The sequence below is a fragment of the Salvia splendens genome, chromosome 19 (genome assembly GCF_004379255.2).
Source record: "Salvia splendens isolate huo1 chromosome 19, SspV2, whole genome shotgun sequence".
Classification (NCBI taxonomy): Eukaryota; Viridiplantae; Streptophyta; class Magnoliopsida; order Lamiales; family Lamiaceae; genus Salvia; species Salvia splendens.
The window spans coordinates 9,302,977-9,330,365 of NC_056050.1; the positions used below are offsets into that span (position 1 = coordinate 9,302,977).

Below are 27,389 nucleotides of genomic sequence, written 5' to 3' on the forward strand. Positions count from 1 at the left end.
ACATTTAACTTAAATCTCGGAAAACACCATTTTCAGAAAGACAACGTAAACACTCGTTTAAACCTAACACCGCCATACATGTTCAAACATAACACGAAAAGATTAAGGTCTTAAGACATAATTTAAAACATAGCAGCGGATAAATAAGGTTCAGGGAGAGTCAAGGATCACGCCTATGTATGACGACACAACGTATCCTAGGGTCTTTAGCCAGCTCAACATCCACCGCAACATCCCGCTCAACCTGCACATAAGAAAAAGAATATGCAGGGCTGAGTACTTGTTGTACTCAATGGGCTCATGCCGAAAACATTTTAATAAGTTATGTCATCCATACCAGTGATCTCGAGTTTTATAGTAAGAAATATCACGAGAACACAAAAAATCCAAGTCTGGCCAGACAATTTATCTCCTCATTTTCCACATCAATCAATCAATCACATCCTCTTATCATAGTGCGACGAAAGTGTGGCCACACTATTCGCCCACGAGACCGGCCGACTAGCAAGGACGGTTCACGATCCCCTCTGTGTACACAGCCTGATAGGGTTTGCGGCCCTACTCGGACCCGAATTCGTTTATCATAGCCCTATAGCCTAATGGAGCGAACTCACAAACTAGGCATCAAGCACAATCTCAACATAGCCCTATAGCCTAACGGAGCAAGCTCAAACGAACTAGGCATCAGGCAAAAATCTCAACATCAAAACAATCACGGCATGACATAACACTTTAAACCACCCTTATAACACCACATCATATTTTCGGAAAAATAAAGAGGTTTGAAAAGAAAGCCCACCTCGATCGCTTAGCAAATTCACAACCCAACTTATAGCAACTCTCGATCCTCGAGTTCACGAGTACACAACACCCTTGTCAATGACAACACAAGTCAGCCTTCCACAACAACATTTTACTATGCATGTCCTATCATTTTCTCTCTCATCGTTTTTCTCAAATTCCCCAACCCAACATACGTCAAAAGGGTGTAAAGACACACGTAACACATTCCAACTTATCACAAGTGATTTCAACATTTAAACACGTTCCTTGGACATACATGCATCATATAATACTTTGAAACTTGAAACTAGGTGTCATTTTAACAAGGCAGAAAACTGGCAGAACTGCGCGACCGTTTTGTAAAAATCATTATAAATTCACCCGACCTCATATGAAGCTAAATTTTGGTCACAATACAGAGGGCATATTCAAGTTCATCCATGAAAATTTTCACACCGAAATCACGTCATTTAGTCAGTCATATCACATATTAAACTCTCTGGTCGGAACATACAATTTCTGACAGCACTGCGCAGTTCATTTGACAAATTTACCATAAATTCATCCAATTCCCAAAAAGGCTGAAAATTTAACACGACTCAGAAGACACTTCAAATGTGCATCTAGTTCAAGAATCACATCAATAGGAGGTCATTTGGTCAGTCAAACAGAAAACGAAACATTCTTGGCGAGAACACGAGTTTCTGGCAGATTTGCGCAGTCAACTTCAAATATTTATTAAAAATTCATTTTTCGATAAAAAGGGCTGAAATTCACACGAGACACAGGGTAACACCTTGAAGTTTACTCAGTAAAATTTTCATATCAAAATTCGGCCGTTTGAGAGGTCAATTAATCATCAGAAGCTATTGGTCGAACATCACAGATAACAGATACACAATTTCTAAATTAGGGTTTCCTTCTCAATCATCCAAACACCAATTCTCATGCTTATAACACACAATCATGCTTGATAAGACTCTCTTAATCATGTTTGCACATAAACTTACATCATTCACCAAAGATTCCAATCAAACTTTACACAATTCAATTGAAACGCATATTTATCAAGGTTTTCAAGCAAACTCACTTTCCCTCCCCGATTAAACTTGCGATCTACGATTCCTACACCCACTACATGCATGTAGGATTCAAGAACATGGTTCAAATGAAAAGAATGAGGAAAAGTGAAGCCAATATACCTTCTTTGACAAAACGAATCGGTAGAACCAAGAAACGAGGTGATTCGTCGGAGATTATTGAAAATAAACTTCAATGGATGCAAGAAACAATGGTGGAAGAAGTTTTTTTGGAGAGAATGTGGAGAGGGAGGAGGGACGCACGAAAATTGAGGGAGAATGGGGGCTAGGGTTTAGTTTAGGTGTTTTTATAGGATTAGGGTTAGGTTTAAAATCAATTAATTAATTAATTGTGGGGAAAAATACAATTAAATAAATCCCACAATTAAAAGAATAAAATAAGCATGTGGGAAGGGGAGGAAATTTTCGAAAATTCCATGTAGGAATAGCAAGGAATTTATTTGGTATTTACTTGGAGAGAATATATTCACAACTTAGGAAATAAAAGTGAATATTTCATAAACAAGGGAACAAAATAAATTAAATCTCCAAGTATGAAAATAATGGTGGGGGCCGAAAATTTCCATAAGGAATTTGCACATGGAAATTATTTAAATCCCCAATTAAAAGAATAGGATTTAAATTAGGTAATTTATGTATAGGAAAAAGGCTCCCATAAAATAGGCAACAATTAATTAAATTCCCACAAGGAAAATATTGCATAGGGGGCGTGTCATATGGGAGAAAAGTAGGAGAAAAAAATATTCACATCCCCAATTAATTAGACATAGGAATTTATTTGAATAAAAAGGAATTCCACAAATTAGGAAACAAATAAAATATCCTCCAAAATTTAGTGGAGGGGCCGAAAATTGCTAACCAAGGAATGTCCCAACTCTCTATTTATTTTAGGTGAAGAAATAAATTATAACATGATTTAATTGGATTAAATTCAAAGGAAGAGAGTCAATAAAGCACCAATTAAATCAAATGAAAATAATTATTTCTCCTATAGGAGATTTTTGAAAACTCCCAAGGAAAATAAAAATGGAGTTCGAATTCCATGTAGTACCATTTAGGGTCATTTGGTTTGGATTTAATTTGGATAAGTATCCCAAGACAATTAATTAAATCCAAGAAATGAAATACTATTTCAATAATTAGGAAGGGCCGAAAATTCCAATGAATTGGCTTGAAAAAAATAAATGCATGATCCTATTAATTATTTCCCCACATTGGAAAATATAAAACATCAAGCTCATCATTCCACATTAACCACGAAAATTTATTTCACGCAAAACACTTAATCACATAGAAACGAAAGTTTCATAATTCGAATAATCCAAAATTCGAATAACATATAAGAAGAGTCACAAAAATTTGGGATGTTACATCCTTCCCCTCTTAACAGAAATTTCGTCCCGAAATTTGATCGTCTCACAAAAATAACTCGGGAAACTTTTCTTTCATTTTATCTTCTAACTCCCACGTGGCTTCCTCGGGACCATGGTGCTTCCACAACACCTTCACGGACGCTATCGATTTATTTCGTAACTCTTGTACCTTCCGATCTAGAATTGCCTCGGGCCTTTCCTCGTACCTCATGTCGGGGTTAAGACCACTTCCTCTTGATGAATTACATGTTTGGGGTCGAACACGTATTTGCACAACTGCGACACATGGAACACGGTGTGCACGTTCCCAAAGCTGGGAGGTAACGCCAAACGATACGCTACAGGGCCTACTTCATCGATAATCTCGTACGGTCCTACGAAACGCGGTTTCAGCTTGCCTTTCACTCCAAACCTCACAACTCCTCTTGTCGGGGACGCTTTCAAGAACACTTTGTCACCGACGTCGAATTTGATTTCCGTTGGACGCACGTCGGCATAGGACTTCTGTCTATCTTGAGCTTCCTTGATCCTTGCACGGATTTGATGCACAATTTCGGTCATCTCCTTTATCGCATCGGGGCCTAACATCTTCCTCTCGCCAACTTCATCCCAAAAAAAGTGGGGATTGACACTTCCTTCCATACAAGGCTTCATACGGAGCCATATCGATCGTCGCTTGGTAGCTATTGTTGTAGGCGAATTCAACCAACGGTAGAACAGTTTTCCAACCTTCCCCTCGATCTAGAACAACGGCTCGCAGCATATCCTCAAACGTTTGAATCGTCTTCTCTGACTGTCCGTCCGATTGCGGGTGATAAGCGGTGCTGAAATTCAGTTGCGTGCCCAATTCGCGCTGCAAACTCATCCAAAACTTCGATGTGAACTTCGTATCGCGGTCGGACACAATAGTCTTTGGCACTCCATGCAAACGCACAATCTCATTCACGTAGAGCCTAGCTAACTTGTCCGCGCCATAAGTAATCTTAATCGGTAAGAAGTGCGCGCTCTTTGTAAGTCGATCAATGGTCACCCAAATCGCAGTGTTGCCCTTCTGTGACTTTGGTAAACCCGTCACGAAATCCATAGCTAGATTCTCCCACTTCCATTCTGGAATTTCAAGCGGTTGTAACTTCCCATATGGCCGTTGGTGTAAGGCCTTCACTTGTTGGCATGCTAGACATCGTTCCACATATGACGCTACGTCCCCTTTCATTCCATTCCACCAAAACTGTTGCTTCAAAACTCGATACATCTTCGTGCTTCCACTTACGCAAGATTAAACTATACTAATTTAAATCACGAGTATGATCGCTCGTCGTTGCATGAAAATATCTCTTAGCATCGGTTCTTCTTGTCTCGCACCTTGACTTAAGCGTTTGCCTAAACTCTCATATTCTCATACGTTTCATTGCTCGGAAAAACAATTGTTAAGTTTTCAACTTAGAACTACGATTCACGCGGTCAACTAGGCTTATATTTTAGGCACTCTAAGTTCACAACACAATTCATCATCTCATAGATCATCATCTACTTCAATTTACGTAATTCATACCTCAAGATAAACACACCACATTTTCATATCCCATAGCAAAACACTTTCGAACTTCACATTATATTCGAAACTTTTGAAATAATTTTCTTTACACCTTCACACTTTCCTAAAAATTTTCCACATCTCACTTTTAAAAATAAAAGTTTTTGACTCAAACTAAAACGTACTTTCACATCAACTTTCATCATCCGTATAAAACACTCCATAGAATAACGCATCATACTTCGCACCTCATAACATACATAACATCACACTTCTACACTATCACAATATTGTTTTCACCCATAATACATGCGTTTAAATCATCATGCTCACATTCAACATATGTATGTCATCATATCATTTATTCTCGAATTTCAACATGAAAATAACATCACATCATCACGTAATTACATGCTCATGCAATCTTTTGCCCAAAATATCCTCATCATATCGTGAATTTTATACATCGTTCACACATTTCATCAACAACTTAAAACATACCTCACTTTCCTTGGTTGAACATGATGCTTTGGATGTTGAGCCTTCGTGACACTTCTAGTCAATAAGGGTTCACTAACTTAGACTCAAAGTAAAAGAAGACTCTCGGTCCAGAGCAAAAGAACAAAGATCTGATACCACTCTGTCACGACCGCCCATACCAGGGGTATCACAAACGCGGCGATCGTGACCGACATGCATGGACAACAGTTTAAAAGAACAACTTAAGACTTAAAGAAGAAAAACAACTTAGTTTAAAGAAGTTTAAGGTCTTTTTTTTTAAAAGACGTAAAGAAACATACTTTTATAAAGGGCACCGGAAAAAATTGACTTAAGAAATACAACTATATATATAAAAAAACTAAGGTAAAACGAACATTTAACTTAAATCTCGGAAAACACCATTTCAGAAAGACAACGTAAACACTCGTTTAAACCTAACACCGCCATACATGTTCAAACACAACACGAAAAGATTAAGGTCTTAAGACATAATTTAAAACATAGCAGCGGATAAATAAGGTTCAGGGAGAGTCAAGGATCACGCCTATGTATGACGACACAACGTATCCTAGGGTCTTTAGCCAGCTCAACATCCACCGCAACATCCCGCTCAACCTGCACATAAGAAAAAGAATATGCAGGGCTGAGTACTTGTTGTACTCAATGGGCTCATGCCGAAAACATTTTAATAAGTTATGTCATCCATACCAGTGATCTCGAGTTTTATATAGTAAGAAATATCACGAGAACACAAAAAATCCAAGTCTGGCCAGACAATTTATCTCCTCATTTTCCACATCAATCAATCAATCACATCCTCTTACCATAGTGCGACGAAAGTGTGGCCACACTATTCGCCCACGAGACCGCCCGACTAGCAAGGACGGCTCACGATCCCCTCTGTGTACACAGCCTGATAGGGTTTGCGGCCCTACTCAGACCCGAATTCGTTTATCATAGCCCTATAGCCTAATGGAGCGAACTCACAAACTATGCATCAAGCACAATCTCAACATAGCCCTATAGCCTAACGGAGCAACCTCAAACGAACTAGGCATCAGGCAAAAATCTCAACATCAAAACAATCACGGCATGACATAACACTTTAAACCACCCTTATAACACCACATCATATTTTCGGAAAAATAAAGAGGTTTGAAAAGAAAGCCCACCTCGATCGCTTAGCAAATTCACAACCCAACTTATAGCAACTCTCGATCCTCGAGTTCACGAGTACACAACACCCTTGTCAATGACAACACAAGTCAGCCTTCCACAACAACATTTTACTATGCATGTCCTATCATTTTCTCTCTCATCGTTTTTCTCAAATTCCCCAACCCAACATACGTCAAAAGGGTGTAAAGACACACGTAACACATTCCAACTTATCACAAGTGATTTCAACATTTAAAACACGTTCCTTGGACATACATGCATCATATAATACTTTGAAACTTGAAACTAGGTGTCATTTTAACAAGGCAGAAAACTGGCAGAACTGCGCGACCGTTTTGTAAAAATCATTATAAATTCACCCGACCTCATATGAAGCTAAATTTTGGTCACAATACAGAGGGCACATTCAAGTTCATCCATGAAAATTTTCACACCGAAATCACGTCATTTAGTCAGTCATATCACATATTAAACTCTCTGGTCGGAACATACAATTTCTGACAGCACTGCGCAGTTCATTTGACAAATTTACCATAAATTCATCCAATGCCCAAAAAGGCTGAAAATTTAACACGACTCAGAAGACACTTCAAATGTGCATCTAGTTCAAGAATCACATCAATAGGAGGTCATTTGGTCAGTCAAACAGAAAACGAAACATTCTTGGCGAGAACACGAGTTTCTGGCAGATTTGCGCAGTCAACTTCAAATATTTATTAAAAATTCATTTTTCGATAAAAAGGGCTGAAATTCACACGAGACACAGGGTAACACCTTGAAGTTTACTCAGTAAAATTTTCATATCAAAATTCGGCCGTTTGATAGGTCAATTACTCATCAGAAGCTACTGGTCGAACATCACAGATAACAGATACACAATTTCTAAATTAGGGTTTCCTTCTCAATCATCCAAACACCAATTCTCATGCTTATAACACACAATCATGCTTGATAAGACTCTCTTAATCATGTTTGCACATAAACTTACATCATTCACCAAAGATTCCAATCAAACTTTACACAATTCAATTGAAACGCATATTTATCAAGGTTTTCAAGCAAACTCACTTTCCCTCCCCGATTAAACTTGCGATCTACGATTCCTACACCCACTACATGCATGTAGGATTCAAGAACATGGTTCAAATGAAAAGAATGAGGAAAAGTGAAGCCAATATACCTTCTTTGACAAAACGAATCGGTAGAACCAAGAAACGAGGTGATTCGTCGGAGATTATTGAAAATAAACTTCAATGGATGCAAGAAACAATGGTGGAAGAAGTTTTTTTGGAGAGAATGTGGAGAGGGAGGAGGGAGGCACGAAAATTGAGGGAGAATGGGGGCTAGGGTTTAGTTTAGGTGTTTTTATAGGATTAGGGTTAGGTTTAAAATCAATTAATTAATTAATTGTGGGGAAAAATACAATTAAATAAATCCCACAATTAAAAGAATAAAATAAGCATGTGGGAAGGGGAGGAAATTTTCGAAAATTCCATGTAGGAATAGCAAAGAATTTATTTGGTATTTACTTGGAGAGAATATATTCACAACTTAGGAAATAAAAGTGAATATTTCATAAACAAGGGAACAAAATAAATTAAATCTCCAAGTATGAAAATAATGGTGGGGGCCGAAAATTTCCATAAGGAATTTGCACAAGGAAATTATTTAAATCCCCAATTAAAAGAATAGGATTTAAATTAGGCAATTTATTTATAGGAAAAAGGCTCCCATAAAATAGGCAACAATTAATTAAATTCCCACAAGGAAAATATTGCATAGGGGGCGTGTGATATGGGAGAAAAGTAGGAGAAAAAAATATTCACATCCCCAATTAATTAGACATAGGAATTTATTTGAATAAAAAGGGATTCCACAAATTAGGAAACAAATAAAATATCCTCCAAAATTTAGTGGAGGGGCCGAAAATTGCTAACCAAGGAATGTCCCAACTCTCTATTTATTTTAGGTGAAGAAATAAATTATAACATGATTTAATTGGATTAAATTCAAATGAAGAGAGTCAATAAATCACCAATTAAATCAAATGAAAATAATTATTTCTCCTATAGGAGATTTTCGAAAACTCCCAAGGAAAATAAAAATGGAGTTCGAATTCCATGTAGTACCATTTAGGGTCATTTGGTTTGGATTTAATTTGGATAAGTATCCCAAGACAATTAATTAAATCCAAGAAATGAAATACTATTTCAATAATTAGGAAGGGCCGAAAATTCCAATGAATTGGCTTGAAAAAAATAAATGCATGATCCTATTAATTATTTCCCCACATTGGAAAATATAAAACATCAAGCTCATCATTCCACATTAACCACGAAAATTTATTTCACGCAAAACACTTAATCACATAGAAACGAAAGTTTCATAATTCGAATAATCCAAAATTCGAATAACATATAAGAAGAGTCACAAAAATTTGGGATGTTACATCCTTCCCCTCTTAACAGAAATTTCGTCCCGAAATTTGATCGTCTCACAAAAATAACTCGGGAAACTTTTCTTTCATTTTATCTTCTAACTCCCACGTGGCTTCCTCGGGACCATGGTGCTTCCACAACACCTTCACGGACGCTATCGATTTATTTCGTAACTCTTGTACCTTCCGATCTAGAATTGCCTCGGGCCTTTCCTCGTACCTCATGTCGGGGTTAAGACCACTTCCTCTTGATGAATTACATGTTTGGGGTCGAACACGTATTTGCACAACTGCGACACATGGAACACGGTGTGCACGTTCCCAAAGCTGGGAGGTAACGCCAAACGATACGCTACAGGGCCTACTTCATCGATAATCTCGTACGGTCCTACGAAACGCGGTTTCAGCTTGCCTTTCACTCCAAACCTCACAACTCCTCTTGTCGGGGACGCTTTCAAGAACACTTTGTCACCGACGTCGAATTTGATTTCCGTTGGACGCACGTCGGCATAGGACTTCTGTCTATCTTGAGCTTCCTTGATCCTTGCACGGATTTGATGCACAATTTCGGTCATCTCCTTTATCGCATCGGGGCCTAACATCTTCCTCTCGCCAACTTCATCCCAAAAAAAGTGGGGATTGACACTTCCTTCCATACAAGGCTTCATACGGAGCCATATCGATCGTCGCTTGGTAGCTATTGTTGTAGGCGAATTCAACCAACGGTAGAACAGTTTTCCAACCTTCCCCTCGATCTAGAACAACGGCTCGCAGCATATCCTCAAACGTTTGAATCGTCTTCTCTGACTGTCCGTCCGATTGCGGGTGATAAGCGGTGCTGAAATTCAGTTGCGTGCCCAATTCGCGCTGCAAACTCATCCAAAATTTCGATGTGAACTTCGTATCGCGGTCGGACACAATAGTCTTTGGCACTCCATGTAAACGCACAATCTCATTCACGTAGAGCCTAGCTAACTTGTCCGCGCCATAAGTAATCTTAAATCGCGAGTATGATCGCTCGTCGTTGCATGAAAATATCTCTTAGCATCGGTTCTTCTTGTCTCGCACCTTGACTTAAGCGTTTGCCTAAACTCTCATATTCTCATACGTTTCATTGCTCGGAAAAGCAATTGTTAAGTTTTCAACTTAGAACTACGATTCACGCGGTCAACTAGGCTTATATTTTAGGCACTCTAAGTTCACAACACAATTCATCATCTCATAGATCATCATCTACTTCAATTTACGTAATTCATACCTCAAGATAAACACACCACATTTTCATATCCCATAGCAAAACACTTTCGAACTTCACATTATATTCGAAACTTTTGAAATAATTTTCTTTACACCTTCACACTTTCCTAAAAATTTTCCACATCTCACTTTTAAAAATAAAAGTTTTGACTCAAACTAAAACGTACTTTCACATCAACTTTCATCATCCGTATAAAACACTCCATAGAATAACGCATCATACTTCGCACCTCATAACATAAATAACATCACACTTCTACACTATCACAATATTGTTTTCACCCATAATACACGCGTTTAAATCATCATGCTCACATTCAACATATGTATGTCATCATATCATTTATTCTCGAATTTCAACATGAAAATAACATCACATCATCACGTAATTACATGCTCATGCAATCTTTTGCCCAAAACATCCTCATCATATCGTGAATTTTATACATCGTTCACACATTTCATCAACAACTTAAAACATACCTCACTTTCCTTGGTTGAGCATGATGCTTTGGATGTTGAGCCTTCGTGACACTTCTAGTCAATAAGGGTTCACTAACTTAGACTCAAAGTAAAAGAAGACTCTCGGTCCAGAGCAAAAGAACAAAGATCTGATACCACTCTGTCACGATCGCCCATACCAGGGGTATCACAAACGCGGCGATCGTGACCGACATGCATGGACAACAGTTTAAAAGAACAACTTAAGACTTAAAGAAGAAAAACAACTTAGTTTAAAGAAGTTTAAGGTCTTTTTTTTTAAAAGACGTAAAGAAACATACTTTTATAAAGGGCACCGGAAAAAATTGACTTAAGAAATACAACTATATATATAAAAAAACTAAGGTAAAATGAACATTTAACTTAAATCTCGGAAAACACCATTTTCAGAAAGACAACGTAAACACTCGTTTAAACCTAACACCGCCATACATGTTCAAACATAACACGAAAAGATTAAGGTCTTAAGACATAATTTAAAACATAGCAGCGGATAAATAAGGTTCAGGGAGAGTCAAGGATCACGCCTATGTATGACGACACAACGTATCCTAGGGTCTTTAGCCAGCTCAACATCCACCGCAACATCCCGCTCAACCTGCACATAAGAAAAAGAATATGCAGGGCTGAGTACTTGTTGTACTCAATGGGCTCATGCCGAAAACATTTTAATAAGTTATGTCATCCATACCAGTGATCTCGAGTTTTATATAGTAAGAAATATCACGAGAACACAAAAAATCCAAGTCTGGCTAGACAATTTATCTCCTCATTTTCCACATCAATCAATCAATCACATCCTCTTACCATAGTGCGACGAAAGTGTGGCCACACTATTCGCCCACGAGACCGGCCGACTAGCAAGGACGGCTCACGATCCCCTCTGTGTACACAGCCTGATAGGGTTTGCGGCCCTACTCAGACCCGAATTCGTTTATCATAGCCCTATAGCCTAATAGAGCGAACTCACAAACTAGGCATCAAGCACAATCTCAACATAGCCCTATAGCCTAACGGAGCAAGCTCAAACGAACTAGGCATCAGGCAAAAATCTCAACATCAAAACAATCACGGCATGACATAACACTTTAAACCACCCTTATAACACCACATCATATTTTCGGAAAAATAAAGAGGTTTGAAAAGAAAGCCCACCTCGATCGCTTAGCAAATTCACAACCCAACTTATAGCAACTCTCGATCCTCGAGTTCACGAGTACACAACACCCTTGTCAATGACAACACAAGTCAGCCTTCCACAACAACATTTTACTATGCATGTCCTATCATTTTCTCTCTCATCGTTTTTCTCAAATTCCCCAACCCAACATACGTCAAAAGGGTGTAAAGACACACGTAACACATTCCAACTTATCACAAGTGATTTCAACATTTAAACACGTTCCTTGGACATACATGCATCATATAATACTTTGAAACTTGAAACTAGGTGTCATTTTAACAAGGCAGAAAACTGGCAGAACTGCGCGACCGTTTTGTAAAAATCATTATAAATTCACCCGACCTCATATGAAGCTAAATTTTGGTCACAATACAGAGGGCACATTCAAGTTCATCCATGAAAATTTTCACACCGAAATCACGTCATTTAGTCAGTCATATCACATATTAAACTCTCTGGTCGGAACATACAATTTCTGACAGCACTGCGCAGTTCATTTGACAAATTTACCATAAATTCATCCAATGCCCAAAAAGGCTGAAAATTTAACACGACTCAGAAGACACTTCAAATGTGCATCTAGTTCAAGAATCACATCAATAGGAGGTCATTTGGTCAGTCAAACAGAAAACGAAACATTCTTGGCGAGAACACGAGTTTCTGGCAGATTTGCGCAGTCAACTTCAAATATTTATTAAAAATTCATTTTTCGATAAAAAGGGCTGAAATTCACACGAGACACAGGGTAACACCTTGAAGTTTACTCAGTAAAATTTTCATATCAAAATTCGGCCGTTTGATAGGTCAATTACTCATCAGAAGCTACTGGTCGAACATCACAGATAACAGATACACAATTTCTAAATTAGGGTTTCCTTCTCAATCATCCAAACACCAATTCTCATGCTTATAACACACAATCATGCTTGATAAGACTCTCTTAATCATGTTTGCACATAAACTTACATCATTCACCAAAGATTCCAATCAAACTTTACACAATTCAATTGAAACGCATATTTATCAAGGTTTTCAAGCAAACTCACTTTCCCTCCCCGATTAAACTTGCGATCTACGATTCCTACACCCACTACATGCATGTAGGATTCAAGAACATGGTTCAAATGAAAAGAATGAGGAAAAGTGAAGCCAATATACCTTCTTTGACAAAACGAATCGGTAGAACCAAGAAACGAGGTGATTCGTCGGAGATTATTGAAAATAAACTTCAATGGATGCAAGAAACAATGGTGGAAGAAGTTTTTTTGGAGAGAATGTGGAGAGGGAGGAGGGACGCACGAAAATTGAGGGAGAATGGGGGCTAGGGTTTAGTTTAGGTGTTTTTATAGGATTAGGGTTAGGTTTAAAATCAATTAATTAATTAATTGTGGGGAAAAATACAATTAAATAAATCTCACAATTAAAAGAATAAAATAAGCATGTGGGAAGGGGAGGAAATTTTCGAAAATTCCATGTAGGAATAGCAAGGAATTTATTTGGTATTTACTTGGAGAGAATATATTCACAACTCAGGAAATAAAAGTGAATATTTCATAAACAAGGGAACAAAATAAATTAAATCTCCAAGTATGAAAATAATGGTGGGGGCCGAAAATTTCCATAAGGAATTTGCACAAGGAAATTATTTAAATCCCCAATTAAAAGAATAGGATTTAAATTAGGCAATTTATTTATAGGAAAAAGGCTCCCATAAAATAGGCAACAATTAATTAAATTCCCACAAGGAAAATATTGCATAGGGGGCGTGTGATATGGGAGAAAAGTAGGAGAAAAAAATATTCACATCCCCAATTAATTAGACATAGGAATTTATTTGAATAAAAAGGGATTCCACAAATTAGGAAACAAATAAAATATCCTCCAAAATTTAGTGGAGGGGCCGAAAATTGCTAACCAAGGAATGTCCAAACTCTCTATTTATTTTGGGTGAAGAAATAAATTATAACATGATTTAATTGGATTAAATTCAAAGGAAGAGAGTCAATAAAGCACCAATTAAATCAAATGAAAATAATTATTTCTCCTATAGGAGATTTTTGAAAACTCCCAAGGAAAATAAAAATGGAGTTCGAATTCCATGTAGTACCATTTAGGGTCATTTGGTTTGGATTTAATTTGGATAAGTATCCCAAGACAATTAATTAAATCCAAGAAATGAAATACTATTTTAATAATTAGGAAGGGCCGAAAATTCCAATGAATTGGCTTGAAAAAAATAAATGCATGATCCTATTAATTATTTCCCCACATTGGAAAATATAAAACATCAAGCTCATCATTCCACATTAACCACGAAAATTTATTTCACGCAAAACACTTAATCACATAGAAACGAAAGTTTCATAATTCCAAGAATCCAAAATTCGAATAACATATAAGAAGAGTCACAAAAATTTGGGATGTTACATAAACACAAAAATAAACCCAAAATAAAAAACAAAAAACATAACCCCCCCACCCCACCCCCAACCCCCCTCATTTGACTTTCATCTATCTCTCGCTCTCCACCATTTCCCGTCTCCCCCATTCCCGAACCCTAATCGCCTCCTACTCCAATCGCCGATCTAAATTGTTGGACCTCTAATCGGCTCCTACTATTATCACTCCACCATTCCCGTCTCTCTCTATTCGTTTCTCATGGCGGAAGGTTGGGATCCATTGTCGGAGTGTGAATCCGTGCTATCTTTCGATGCACCTCTCGAAACCCTAATAGTCCCTGATACACCACCGGAAGTGATTGAACGGTGGGAAATCGACGTTGTGGTCGATTGTTACCATCGATCTGGACATCGGAGATGGTTTGCGGGCGTTGATGGGTCTGAGGTCGTCCATGAATCTGAGCTTCCCCCACCGGCTTGTTTCTTCGACGGATCTGAAATCCAGCCACCATCTGAGGGCTTTGACTGGTCTGAACGCCAACCGCCGGCTGAGGGCTTTGACGGGTCTGAACCGTCCCTCCCCTGTGACGAATCTGGACCTCAACCAGCTTCTTCATCAAAGGTGGAGTACACCGAGAATGAGAAAGCTATGCTGCTTATTTTGTTGCCTAGCATGAAAGATCTCATCTACACTGTGGGTATTTTCTCAATTCTGAGCCACCCCTTTGCTTGGTTTGGAGGCTGTTTTGGCATGAATTGATCTTGTTTGATGTCATATGATGAAGTTTTTGTGATGAATAACATCTGATTATCTGTTTATTGACTGGATTGGTTGGTTTTTGTGAACTTAGCCACTCCTTTGATGGTTTGGAGGCTCTGATTTGCAAAATTGCAGCCTTTGTTTGGTTTGTTGGGTCTGATTTGCAATATTGCTCCTCTGTGATGATATTTTTCTGAGAGTTATGCATGCTCAACTATGATGTCTCTGTATTGGTTGTGTTTTTGTGAACCTAGCCACCCCTTTGATGGTTTGGAGGCTCTGATTTGCAAAATTACAGCCTTTGTTTGGTTTGTTGGGTTTAATTTGCAATGTTGCTCCTCTGTGATGATATTTTTCTGAGAGTTATGCATGCTCAGCTATGATGTCTCTGTATTTGTTGTTTTTTTGTGAACCTAGCCACCCCTTTGATAGTTTGGAGGCTCTGATTTGCAAAATTACAGCCTTTGAATACATACAAAATGTAGTCTATAGATTTACAAGCATTGGCTGGACACTTTGCCTTGATTGTTGGAATAATCTGTGCATTATGAATGAATCAATGTAAAAAATCCTAAATGATGACAATATCAATGTCTGATAGGTTGTGTTTTTGTGAACCTAGCCACCCTTTTGAAGGTTTGGAGGCTCTGATTTGCAAAAATGCAGCCTTTTATTTGTTTGTTGGATCTGATTTGCAAAATTGCAGCCTTTGATGAATGAATCAATGTAAAAAATGCTAAATGATGACATTATCAATGTCTGATAGGCAGGTGAGGGGATAAAAATATCCATACCTGATTCAAGAGACATTCTCTCATTGTTTCCTTGTTAACTGATGGTATAGATTTAGTCTCTAATGTCCCTCTTGGCCTATTCTTGGACTTCCTTTTGGCTGGAACTTGTTCTGTGAATGGGAATATGCCTATTTTACCATCAAAGATGGTCTGACCATCTGTGCCAAACTGTGGCCTACTTACAGCACACATGAACATCACCTTTGTGATAAATCTTTTTGACTTGCAAGACCTGTAAGGCTCATCCTCATCCGGCTACAGGTAGTATCTGTCTGAAGCTTTTGTCATGTAAAACCATTTCTCATCAATATGAACTGTATTGTGCATAGCATGATAAAGAAGCTTTCCTTCATCCAAAGCTGGCTGAATATGAGTAAGACACCATCTCATTCTACTGATTTTGTTTGCTTCAGTGAGTGCTGGTTTTATGGCATTTGTATGTGGCCTTATCAGGTGACTCTTTGCCCATCTACCAACTGTTGTCTTGCTAACACCCATTTTACATGCAAGCTTTCTATAGCAAGATCTCTCAAGAAAAGACAATTGTTTGAACTTTTCATCACTTTACCTGTTTTCTTTTTATATCCTGATGCTCTGCCCCTCATGATAACAGGCTGCCCATCTGACATTTGCTGCTTGGCTATCCCCCATAATCGGCTCACTGTAATTCTGTGCACTTTGAATCTATTGGCTGCCTCTTGAAATGAACCATGTGGCAGTGCTCCAGCTTGGCATTGCTGTTGTAGGAACTGTACAATATGGTTCTTCATTTGGCTGCTCAACTTCAGGCCTTGTCTCGGCCCTAGCTCCAGTTCTGCATCCTGAATATTCTCCTGCTCCATCTGCTGCTCCATATCTTGATCCATTTCCATTCCCCTATGATGAAATTGCTCTGAGGGGAATTTACATATAAATACCTTTTGGTTGGTGTGTAGGTAGGTGGAATTGGCAATTGTTGGTGTAAATGTGGAGTGAATGTATTTATAGAGGTAGATTACCTTTATTTTGATTTTGGATTTTTCCCTCCATGGGATTGTAAATTATTTTTCCCTCCTTAATTTGGAGGTTTGAGTAAATGAAAATGGAATGAATTCCCTCTTCAAATTTGTGTTGATGTGATGGCTGAAAATTAGGGGATTGCTCCTTGTTCAAATTTTAGTTTAAAATTTAATTTTGTCCTATCTTAATTTTATGTAAAGGAAATAGAGTAACCAAGGTGTAAAATTAAAAATAATAAGTCTAACTTATTTAAACAACCAAAATTAAATAAAGTGAAAGAAGAAACAATTTTAAACTAAAAAAAGTCAACCTATCTCACTTTCCACCTACTCACTTCATTTATTACACACTCTACCTTCTCACTTCATTAAATACACACTCCACCAATTTCTTAAAACCCGTGCCATAACTAATTGTTACTCTAAATGTGGGACGGAGGGAGTATATACTAAAAAAAGGCGGCCTCTTAATGCATACCAAACCCACGAGTGGCCCATGCTTTTATTCCATATATACTCCAGCCCGGTTTGGGATGTTTCTAGGGCAGGCAAAATATACCGAAATACCGAAATACAGCACTTACCGTACCGAAAAAATACAAAAAATACCGAATTTTCGGTATACCGTACTTTTCGGTACGGTATCATACCGTACCGACAGTTTTAGGTACGGTAAAGGTATGCATTTTGTATATACCGCGGTATACCGCGTTATACCGCAATTGCGGTATATACCGGAAATCGCGGTATACCGAAATCACGGTACGGTATACCGACAAAAGCGGTACGGTAACGATATCTAAATTTTGGTATACCGACTTTTCAGTATACCGCAATTGCGGTATGCCGACAAAAGCGGTACGGTAAAGGTATTGTTTTTTGTCATACCGCAAGGTACGGTACGGTATGCGGTATGACCATTTCGGCGCGGTATACTTTACCGTTCCAACCCTAGATATTTCTACTTGTCTCCAGCAATACAACACTAAGCCCACATTTCCTCAAATATCAATCTATTCTTTGCCATTTTTACTCACAAGATACTTGATTACCTCCACACACTACCAATCTCTACTTTTATCTCCTCACCTCTTTTCTTTTTGCCTTTCCCAACCACCCTAACATACTAGTTCAAATCCAGCCTTGAGAAGAAACATAATGTATTTGATGCTAAAACAACCAAATGAAGATGAAGGGGAGCTCCAAGAAGCTAAGCAAGATCGTGGGAAAGTGGATACGAAGAGGCCATTTCGTGGTCTACTCAAAAGACAACACTCCATCTCTTGTGCCGTTGCGTTATCTAAACCACCCCATTTTTAGAGTATTGCTGGAGATGGCGGAAGAGGAGTACGGCCTCACCGTTCATGGCCTGTTGCAGATTCCTTGTGATAAGGAATTCGTCACCTTCATTCTTTCTATGCTCGGGAAAAATACCAACTACAATGTAGATAAGGCAGTCCTCTCCATTTCGAGGTTCCAAGCAAACTACAGTTTTTTATAGTTGAGGTTTCATTTTTTCTTGATTTTGTCCACATTGAAATGAGAAATAGAGAATGCAGAGTAACTATGTAAGTAATGTTTTAGTTGATTTTTATTTTTTTATGAGGAGAAGAAGACAATTAGATGCAAGGGAAACACGCAGTTACAAACTATTGAATTATGTAATATAGTGTGAAACATTACATTATTGATGCTGCAAACCAAGCTATATAAAAACTTCGAAATCCAATTGATACGTTATATTTTAGAGACAGCAAGCTTGATTAGATCCTTTCTGAGTATCTTACCCGAGGGATTTTTCGGGACAGAAGCCACGAACGCCACTCTTCGAATTCTCTTATATGGAGCCACCTAGTGTAGATTAAAACTTAATACAGACAGATCTAAAACATTTTGATATAATGATTTGTGTATGCACTTTGAATTACCTGTTGAGTAATGAAATCCATCACTTGGCTCTCTGTCACCGCGCTTCCCTTTTTCCTCACCACATACGCCATTGGAATCTGTCCGGCATCCTTATCCGGGAACCTATTGTGGACCAATCATCGAAACAATCTATCTTGTTCAGACAAAATCACTAACGATGTACATAAAAATGTCGAAATCAATAACACTTACGGTATCACAGCAGCATCATCTATTTCTGGATGAGTGAGCAGCAAAGCCTCCAATTCTGCAGGAGGAACCTGTAAGAAATCACGCAACTACAAGTTAGTTTTCGACTTTCTTGATCTGAGCGTTTGAAGCGATTATATATGTTTCGATTGAGTACCTGATAGCCCTTGTACTTGATGAGCTCCTTTAATCTATCTACAACAAAAATGAAGCCATCTTCATCAATGTAGCAAAGATCTCCAGTTCTCAACCACCCTTGTGAATCTAGAGTTGAAGCTGTCGCCTCTTCGTTGCTGAAGTAACCTGTCGCAAAATCACAACCAACCAGCATTAGAATCAATCAATCACTACAAAATATAGGAGTATCTTTTAAGGACACAAACGAGACACAAATACTTGCGTTGGACAGTTTTTAAAAATAATAACAATTTAGGAAGGAAAAGAAAGTGTCCATAAACTAAAGACAAATTAACTTAGAATCTTTTGCTTTTTAGGGTGCTTCCATCTGTATCCTCTAATTTTAGTTGTGTCGCCAACAATGAAGACGCTTTTTGAAGCGTTGGTGGTATATTTAGAAAAACAAATCAGCATCATTAAAAAATTTGTTGTAGTGAATCAATTTTTCCCAATATACTTGGCCAAGGCAGTTGCATGCATGCTAAATAAAAATAAAATTCAAATTGAAACCGTTTTTATAAGATTAAACCACAATGGTCCAGTAAAAGAAAAAATGAACCATCTACTAATCTATAACCACATATGGATAGTAATGAAGACTTAAGACATGACGATAATATTCACCAAACCTCTATTATTCATTCACACTACTTTGAAAAGTATTTTAGCACGTGTTTTCATTTCTATATTGAAACTGATTTCAGAAAATAAGATGGATAAAAAGAAACAAAGATGGTTGTTGCCAATGTTTTAAAAACCGGACCGGTAAGTGAACCGGTGAAGCTACTGGTTCATGGTTCAACCGGTCGGACAGTTTTAATCACTGGTTGAACCGTTTTACTGTTACAAATATGTACAATTCAATTTATAATGTAAAATATAGTGTCCAATATAATAAATAATAAAATATGATCAATAATGTATCACAAAAACATTCAATCTTACAAATAATTAGTATATATACAAATATAAAACATTAAAATTTAGTGAATATAATAAAATATATAAATTGTTAGTTAGTGTGAATAAAAAATAAATATTTTACATATAAAAATAAATCAAATTTATATTAATTCAAAAAAAATGTATGTGGTGGAATAATCGAATACAAATTATTAGTTAGTTTAAACAAAAGTATACTTTAATATCAATTGTTAGGCTACATAAATAAAATATATGCTATAAAAATATATATTTAGTAAACAAAAGTATACTTTTAAGCCGTAAATTTGAGATTGATTTTTTAGTGTAATTAAATTAGAATTTAAGTGTACTGAGACATCACTTAATAAATGAGCTCTTAACTTAAACTAACATATTAATTGAATGCATTAATTCTAACTTAAACTATAGATAGTGTAACGAGTTTGTGACGAGCCGAAAAGCAACAGTGCAAGTAACATGAGACCGATGGAGTATAATATAACGATAGTACTAAGCGTTATAGTAATAATATAGTAACTAGGAAAGTATAGATAAAATTTAGAGGATGATAATTATATTTATCATAATAAATAATTACATAAAAAATATAAAATAAATGAATTATTAGTTGGTTTAAATAAAAATATTAATATTCTATGTATAACATTGTTTAATGTTCTTATTTTTCAATGTGGGGCTAGTGGTGGAGTGGTTAAGCTCTTGTTAATTGGAGTGGAGGTCATGAGTTCAAGCCCTTCCAAGAACAAGATTTTAAAATTTTGAAAACAAAAAACAAAAACCGTTTTCCGATTTCCGGCCAGACCGGTCCAACCGGCTGATTCAAACGGTTCTCGGTGGCTCAACCTCACACTGGTCTAAATAGGTAAACCTTTTCCGATTTCCGGCCAGACCGGTCCAACCGGCCGGTTCAAACGGTTCTCAGTGGCTCAACCTCACACTGGTCTAAATAGGTAAACCATACCGGTCTACCTACCGGTTCGCGGTCGGACCGGTCGAACCGGCCGGACCAATCCGGTTTTTAAAACACTGGTTGTTGCAATGCAGTTTAGTCAAAGTTATTGAATACTTCTTCCGTCCCTAAAAAAATAGACAACATTTGAAATGACACGAATTTTAATGCATAATTGGTAATATAGGGAGAGATAGAAAGAAAAAGTGATTGAATATTGTTTGCGAAGAATAAGACTCACATCATTAGAGAGAAAAAAAGCTCCTTAAATAGAATTGGTCTATTTTTAAGGGACGAATGAAGTACATTTGTTCAATTTAATATCTAGTGCATCATAATGTGTCAACATAGTGTTTCCCTTTGTATAGAAATAAAATAACGTTGTTAACCAAATTATTCAGCTCAAGAAATGTACATTCGTTCAACTACCCAAGTTAAAATGCCCCATAATTGATAGTCAATATAGAAACAGTATAATATGTACGATAGGACTACGTTTTTAATTTCACAGTTGACATTTTTAATACTAGCGTTTACTATAACTCCATATTTCCTTAAGACTCCCACACTATAATCCGGGTCCTCCTACTATTGTATTAAGTGGAGTAAATAATTTAGGCCTTCATGTAGATTAATGGGTAATTATCATTTAAACATGAAATTACTCCCTCCGTATTAACAATAATTACTCCCTTCTTCCTGTCCCATGGAAGATAATTTTTTTTTTTGCGACTCAACCAAGATGAACCACTACTTATTTAGGAATAACTAAAAATATTAAATTACTCCTTATGTTCCATAAAAATAAGTACACTTTCCTTTTTTATCCGTTCTATAAAAAAATCCATTTCTATTTACTGAAAGTTTTCGCAATTCATTCCTCATATAAATCAATTTATATCACTAGGACCATCTATTAAACATTGACAATAACGTGGGTCTCACATACACTAACAGGTCTCACATACACTAACACTATTTTAACTATTATTATCTTCCTCTCTCATACTTTATCAATTATACATTAATTCTCGTATCGTCCCAAATGTCCCTATTTTTATGGGACAGAGGGAGTACTTTTTTACTCTTTTACTTTATTCGCCTCTACTACTTTTAAACAGCTAACAATTTTTTTCTCTATTACTTTATTCTTCTTTCCTATTTAAAAATATCCAACAATGTTTTCTCTCTATTACTTTATTCATTTTTTCAACTTTAAAACACCCAACAACTTTTTTTCATTCTCCTTAAACTGTTCAAAGTAAGAGTGCATAATATCTCGTGTAGACATCACCAAACCGAACCGGCCCGGCTGAACCGGCCCGGAACCGTCACCGGCGGTTCCGAACCGGAACCGGAACCGTCGGCAGCGGTTCGAACCGTGACCGGAACCGGCGTTTCCGACGGGCCGGTTCAGGTTCAAGAAATTTGCGAACCGTAACCGGCGGTTCTGAACCGCCGGTTCGCCGGTTCCGACACCTTTTCAGGCTACCACCGGCCTATACATAGCCTTTTCAGAAACCGGGTCAGAAACCGCCGGTTTTCGTCAGAAAACCGTTGACGAAACCGGCGGTTTCTGACCAAAAACCGGCGGTTCAAGGAGTAAATTGGCGGTTCCGCCGGATTTCAAAATTTTAAAATTTGAAATTTGAAATTTTTTCTTTTTTTTAATCACAATTTTCCCCTATAAATACCCCCTCCTCTTCATTTTCTACTTATCTCATTCTTGTGTTGATAAGAATTTCTCTCTCAATCTCAATTTTTCTATTCTCCATCATCATTCTCTCAAGTTGTTTACGTTATTTGCGCTCATAATTTACTCACGTTGTTCTTGTTCACATTATCATATTCACATAAACACTACTCTCTATTCTCTACTTCCAATTTCCATAATATCATGTCTTCATCTCGTCGTGGTGGTGAAACGAACTCCCGCCAATGAACCCAGCTTCTCATTTTAAACTATAATCTGATCCTCATTCATCCAGATTCCATATATAAATTTGTGTTCCAGTACCATCTGACCCAAAGATACCCATTACCCACTTTTTCACCAATAAGATACTTATCAAATGAGGAATATCTTTTAATGATCTTCTAAGTCTGTTTTGTCAACACTTGTAAGTTGTAAATTTGTAATTGTTGTAACATGTAATTGTTGTAACTTATATTTAAATTTTTCGATTTGTAATTGTTGTAACTTATAATTGTTGTAAGTAACTTGTAATTGTGGTAAGTAACTTGTATTTAAATTTTTCGATTTGTAATTGTTGTAATTTGTAATTTTAAAGTTGTAATTTGTAATGTTAAGTAATAAGTTGTAATTTGCAATTTTGAAGTTGTAATTTGTAATTTTAAGTTGTAATTTGCAATTTTACCGTTGTAATTTGTAATTTTGAAGTTGTAATTTGTATCAATAAAATTGTATTTGTAATTTGTATCTCTAAAATTGCTTTATTCTAATTTTATTTATGCAAATATATTTACATTTTTTACTTGAATTACATATTTATAATGAAAAAAAAATCAAAATGAACCGCCGAACCGGCCCGGAACCGGCCAATCACAGGCGGTTCCACGGTTCACTTGAACCGGCGGTTCCACGGTTCACGAACCGGAACCGCCGCACCTTGGCCGGGCCGGTTCAGGTTCATCAATTTATTGAACCGGAACCGGCGGTTCCGAACCGTGGTGACGTCTAATCTCATGTTGTCCTGCAAGGGATCATCTTCCCTAGGACGAAAAAGTATATCATAAATTAACGAAAATAATATTTTTAATCCTAAACTATTGATATTTTACAAATTATGTCTTGCACCCATGTTCCTATAAGCTAATAGTGTCATCATTCTATTTTCATCAATTAAAAGTTACCCTTAATTTATTATTCACATTCTATCTTTCTATTTTTGTCAATTAAAAGTAATTTATTATTCACATTCTATCTTCCTCTTTCCTACTTTATTTATATTTTCCCTCTATACCTTATTCATTTTAACCATTTTCCTTACTCCCTCCTTTCTATAATAGTAAATTCACTTTTTTTTTTAATTTTGGGTTTCATAGTAGAGTCATTTTTTTTAGTAAAAAGCATCACATTTTTGCATTCCTACTTTTTCTTCTCTTTTATTTTATTTTTTTCCTTTTAGTTTATTGGTATCGAAAAGAAATGTCTCAACTACTATAAAATGAAAGGAGATGGGTCCAATTGAATTAATTTATAACAAACAACTAGTTGTACAGGTAAAATCCACAGACCACACCAATAGTAAGTAGTAGTTGATGTGCCACTAACATATAGACTATAGGATTATTATGTCGTTTTTGTTAAGCGTGTTATCAATATTTAATTAATAGACATATAAACAAAAATATGGATAACCATACCTTTCATAATAGAGGGACCCCTGAGCCAAAGCTCGCCGGTGCAATTAACCGGCAACACCTTCCCACTCTCCGGCTCCACAATCCTCGCCTCCATGCTCGGCGACAGCATCCCCGCCGTCCCGTACCTCCGGCTCTCCTCCTCCGAGTCCGTCGACGCTCCGATCCCTGTCGATTCCGTGAGTCCGTACCCCTGCAGCACCCCCACGCCAGGGTACTTCTCCGCGAAACCCTCAATCACCTCCTTACTCAGCGGCGCGCCGCCAGAGAGCACCGCGCGGAGGCTGCTCAGATCGTACTTCCGCTTCACGCCGTCGGCGTGGTTCACCAGCGCCACGAGGATTGGCGGCACCAGCGGGAGATACGTCGCCGAGAATTTCTGGATCGCGATCAGCATCTCATCCATCTCGAATTTGGAGAGGATCACCACCGTAGATCCGGATGCGATTAGACCGGTAGCGAACGCTACTAATCCGTAGATGTGAAACATCGGCACCGTGCAGATGAAGATCTCCTTCCCTTCCTCCAATTTGAACCGATTCACCACCGTCTGCACCATCGCGATTAGGTTTTTATGAGAGGAAACCACGCCTTTGCTCGCGCCGGTCGTTCCGGAGGAGTAGAGCAGCGTCGCCGTGTCGTCCTGGTCGACTCGCTCCCTGACTCGGATCTGACTCGGTTCTCGCCTCATCATCTCCTCAATCGTTGAAATAATTTTGAATTTGGCTCCGGAAATCGGATTTCCGGAGCCTAAGAGGACGATTGGGAGATTACTGCAATCGGCGAGTTTGGGGAGGAGCTGAGGGATGGTGAAGGCGAGCGAGGGTTTGGAATCGGAGATCTGTTTGGCGATTTCGCGGGCGGTGTTGAGGGGATTGGTGGTGGTGACGACGGCGCCGAGGGACATGACGGCGAGGCAGACGATGGGGAAGTAGATGGAGTTGGGGGTGAGGAGGAGGATGACGTGGCCCTTGCGGATACCGAAGTCGGAGGAGAGGGAGGAGGCGACGGCGTCTACGGCGCGCCATAGATCGGCGAAGGAGAGGCGGCGGCCGGTGGCGGCGTCGATGAAGGCGACGTCGCCGTGGTGGGAGCGGGAGGAGATGAAGGTGGTGACGTCGAGGAAATGGTTGGCCGGTAGGGGTATTGGCTTGCGTTTGCTGTAGAAGGTGGAGTTGGATGTGCAGAATCCGCTGCGGGGATCAGTGTTTAATGAATCCGCCATTGTTAAATTATTAAAGTTGAAGATTCAAAGCAAGTGTTGGTGGAGAATAGTGGGAGTGGTAAAGTGGGATGTGTTCATTTGATGCCACAAATAATTTATAGCAGCAGTCATTCCGATTATTTCGACTATTTTATTTTATTTTATTTTAATTTTATATGAGGTCTAATAAGGGGTCGTCATTGACGCGGGAAACGTTGTGCTCGTGCTTAATAACATGTTATACAAATGATTTTTTTACGTATATTAAAAAGGCTGCTTAAATTTAATACGCCAGTCATTTTTTTACAAAATTGTGAAGAAAAGTTAGACAAAAAATTAGTACAAAGTGGATCATTAACTTAACCAATACTATCACACTCTTGCGATGCACGATCCCGTTGAATCCAATCTTTTATATGAATAAAGAAAAATCAAATAACTTTATAGTATAAAAAATGAAGTAAGTCAATAGAGATAAGAGTAAATTTAGACAATAAGGGCAAACATATACATACAAGTTAAAATAATACTCCACTCGTCCCATTAAATATGAAATATTTATATTTCGGCATTATATAATGTTGTTTTGTGATTTAAATAAAAATAAAATAAATTAAAAATGAAAAAATAAAGACGGTGTTAGTTTCTATTTGAGAAAACATTTCATTGATAATAGGATAAATGAAAACAAAAATATTTCTTTTTTTTTAATGGAAAGGAGATGAAAGTAAAAAGCATGTGATCATAGGTTTAGTTTTACAAAAGAAACATGCCGCTCTTCATCTCATTGACTTTTTTTCAATAAATTCTGCATTTTTATTATATAAAAATTCTCCTTCAAGTCAATACTCCTAATCCACAATATTTATAATTTTCTATTTATTTACTCCTTTCTTTGGCCATTAACTGTCTAATTTTTTCTTTTTTTTTCTATTCGCCAATAAATATTTCATTTCACTTTTATTACATTTGGTTAATGGACCCACATTCCATCAACTTACTTCATTCACATTTTATTGTAAAATTAATATATAAAAGTTTTGTTGGCTTCTAAAATGCAAAGAAAATTTGGATTCAAATAACATTTTCTATATTTTTATAATGACATTCATATTAATTTTTAGAAAAAAATTCCTTTTATTAAAAAAATGATAGGAGTACAAATTATTTTTAAAAACCTTTCCTCTCCCATTTTTCCCAATTCAACAATAACTAAAATATTTTTATATTTTAAATTTTGTTCGAAAATCATAATGACAGTCATATTATTTTCTCCAAAATTTCCCTTTTAAATATGTGTAAATATAGATATTAAAAATTTCATTTCAAATTGGCTACTATGATAATTGTAGATTTTTTTCAAATATTAAATGCATGTCTCGCAGTAGGCCGGCTTATTCGGCCGGTTCCGATTCTAATCGGACCGGTTGACCGGTTAACCGGTTTCAAATTTTCATAAATCCTAGAACTGGAACCGGGATCAGAACCGGCCGGTTCCGGTTCTGAACCGGAACCGATGTATAATTTTAAATAATTCAATACTAATAAAATAATAATCAAACATTTGAAAATATAACAAATAATACCTAAAAATTCAAATAAATACATAAAAAATGCAAACCAACAATACAATAATATTCATAAATGGGTAAGAGGATGCTAAGTGTAGTAGGTTGGACTAGTTTATGTTGCCAATTCTTTTATAAAATAAGGAGTTCTAAAATTTAGCCCTTTTTAAAGGAATTTTAAAATTGAATTCCATTTCTCTTTTTTTTTGCTAAATAAATATTTGATAGAATTTCCAATACTAATT

The 27,389-nt window shown here is 37.2% G+C and overlaps 3 protein-coding genes across 3 annotated transcripts; 1 reads left to right on the top strand and 2 right to left on the bottom strand.

Annotated features, from left to right (window-relative positions):
• Positions 1 to 15,380: 15,380 nt before the first annotated feature.
• LOC121778997 lies at positions 15,381 to 16,673 on the bottom strand. Its single transcript, XM_042176358.1, has 4 exons — positions 16,275 to 16,673; positions 16,061 to 16,164; positions 15,802 to 15,976; positions 15,381 to 15,545 (listed from the first exon to the last, which is right to left on the bottom strand). Exons 1-4 carry the CDS (start codon positions 16,671 to 16,673, stop codon positions 15,381 to 15,383), a joined length of 843 nt encoding a protein of 280 aa, XP_042032292.1.
• A 1,315-nt stretch (positions 16,674 to 17,988) lies between these two features.
• LOC121778998 (auxin-responsive protein SAUR66-like) lies at positions 17,989 to 18,300 on the top strand. Its single transcript, XM_042176360.1, has one exon. It carries the CDS (start codon positions 17,989 to 17,991, stop codon positions 18,298 to 18,300), a length of 312 nt encoding a protein of 103 aa, XP_042032294.1.
• Positions 18,301 to 18,423: 123 nt separating this feature from the next.
• LOC121779940 (probable CoA ligase CCL5) lies at positions 18,424 to 25,677 on the bottom strand. The gene is made up of 5 exons (XM_042177420.1): positions 24,376 to 25,677; positions 19,075 to 19,220; positions 18,921 to 18,988; positions 18,728 to 18,830; positions 18,424 to 18,650 (listed from the first exon to the last, which is right to left on the bottom strand). Exons 1-5 carry the CDS (start codon positions 25,595 to 25,597, stop codon positions 18,537 to 18,539), a joined length of 1,653 nt encoding a protein of 550 aa, XP_042033354.1. The 5' UTR covers positions 25,598 to 25,677; the 3' UTR covers positions 18,424 to 18,536.
• Between the last annotated feature and the right edge of the window lie 1,712 nt (positions 25,678 to 27,389).

Excerpts from the sequence above, each read along its gene's own strand:
- LOC121778998 (XM_042176360.1), top strand. The coding sequence starts at position 17,989 with ATGAAGGGGAGCTCCAAGAAGCTAAGCAAGATCGTGGGAAAGTGGATA.
- LOC121778997 (XM_042176358.1), bottom strand. The coding sequence starts at position 16,673 with ATGGAAATGGATCAAGATATGGAGCAGCAGATGGAGCAGGAGAATATT. Across the intron at positions 16,165-16,274 it reads TGTTAGCAAGACAACAGTTG|CCAGCTTTGGATGAAGGAAA; the intron begins GTAGATGGGCAA and ends ACTCATATTCAG. Across the intron at positions 15,977-16,060 it reads GCTTCAGACAGATACTACCT|GCCACAGTTTGGCACAGATG; the intron begins GTAGCCGGATGA and ends TGCTGTAAGTAG.
- LOC121779940 (XM_042177420.1), bottom strand. The coding sequence starts at position 25,597 with ATGGCGGATTCATTAAACACTGATCCCCGCAGCGGATTCTGCACATCC. Across the intron at positions 18,831-18,920 it reads GATGATGCTGCTGTGATACC|GTTCCCGGATAAGGATGCCG; the intron begins GTAAGTGTTATT and ends GGTCCACAATAG. Across the intron at positions 18,651-18,727 it reads TGGATTTCATTACTCAACAG|GTGGCTCCATATAAGAGAAT; the intron begins GTAATTCAAAGT and ends AATCTACACTAG.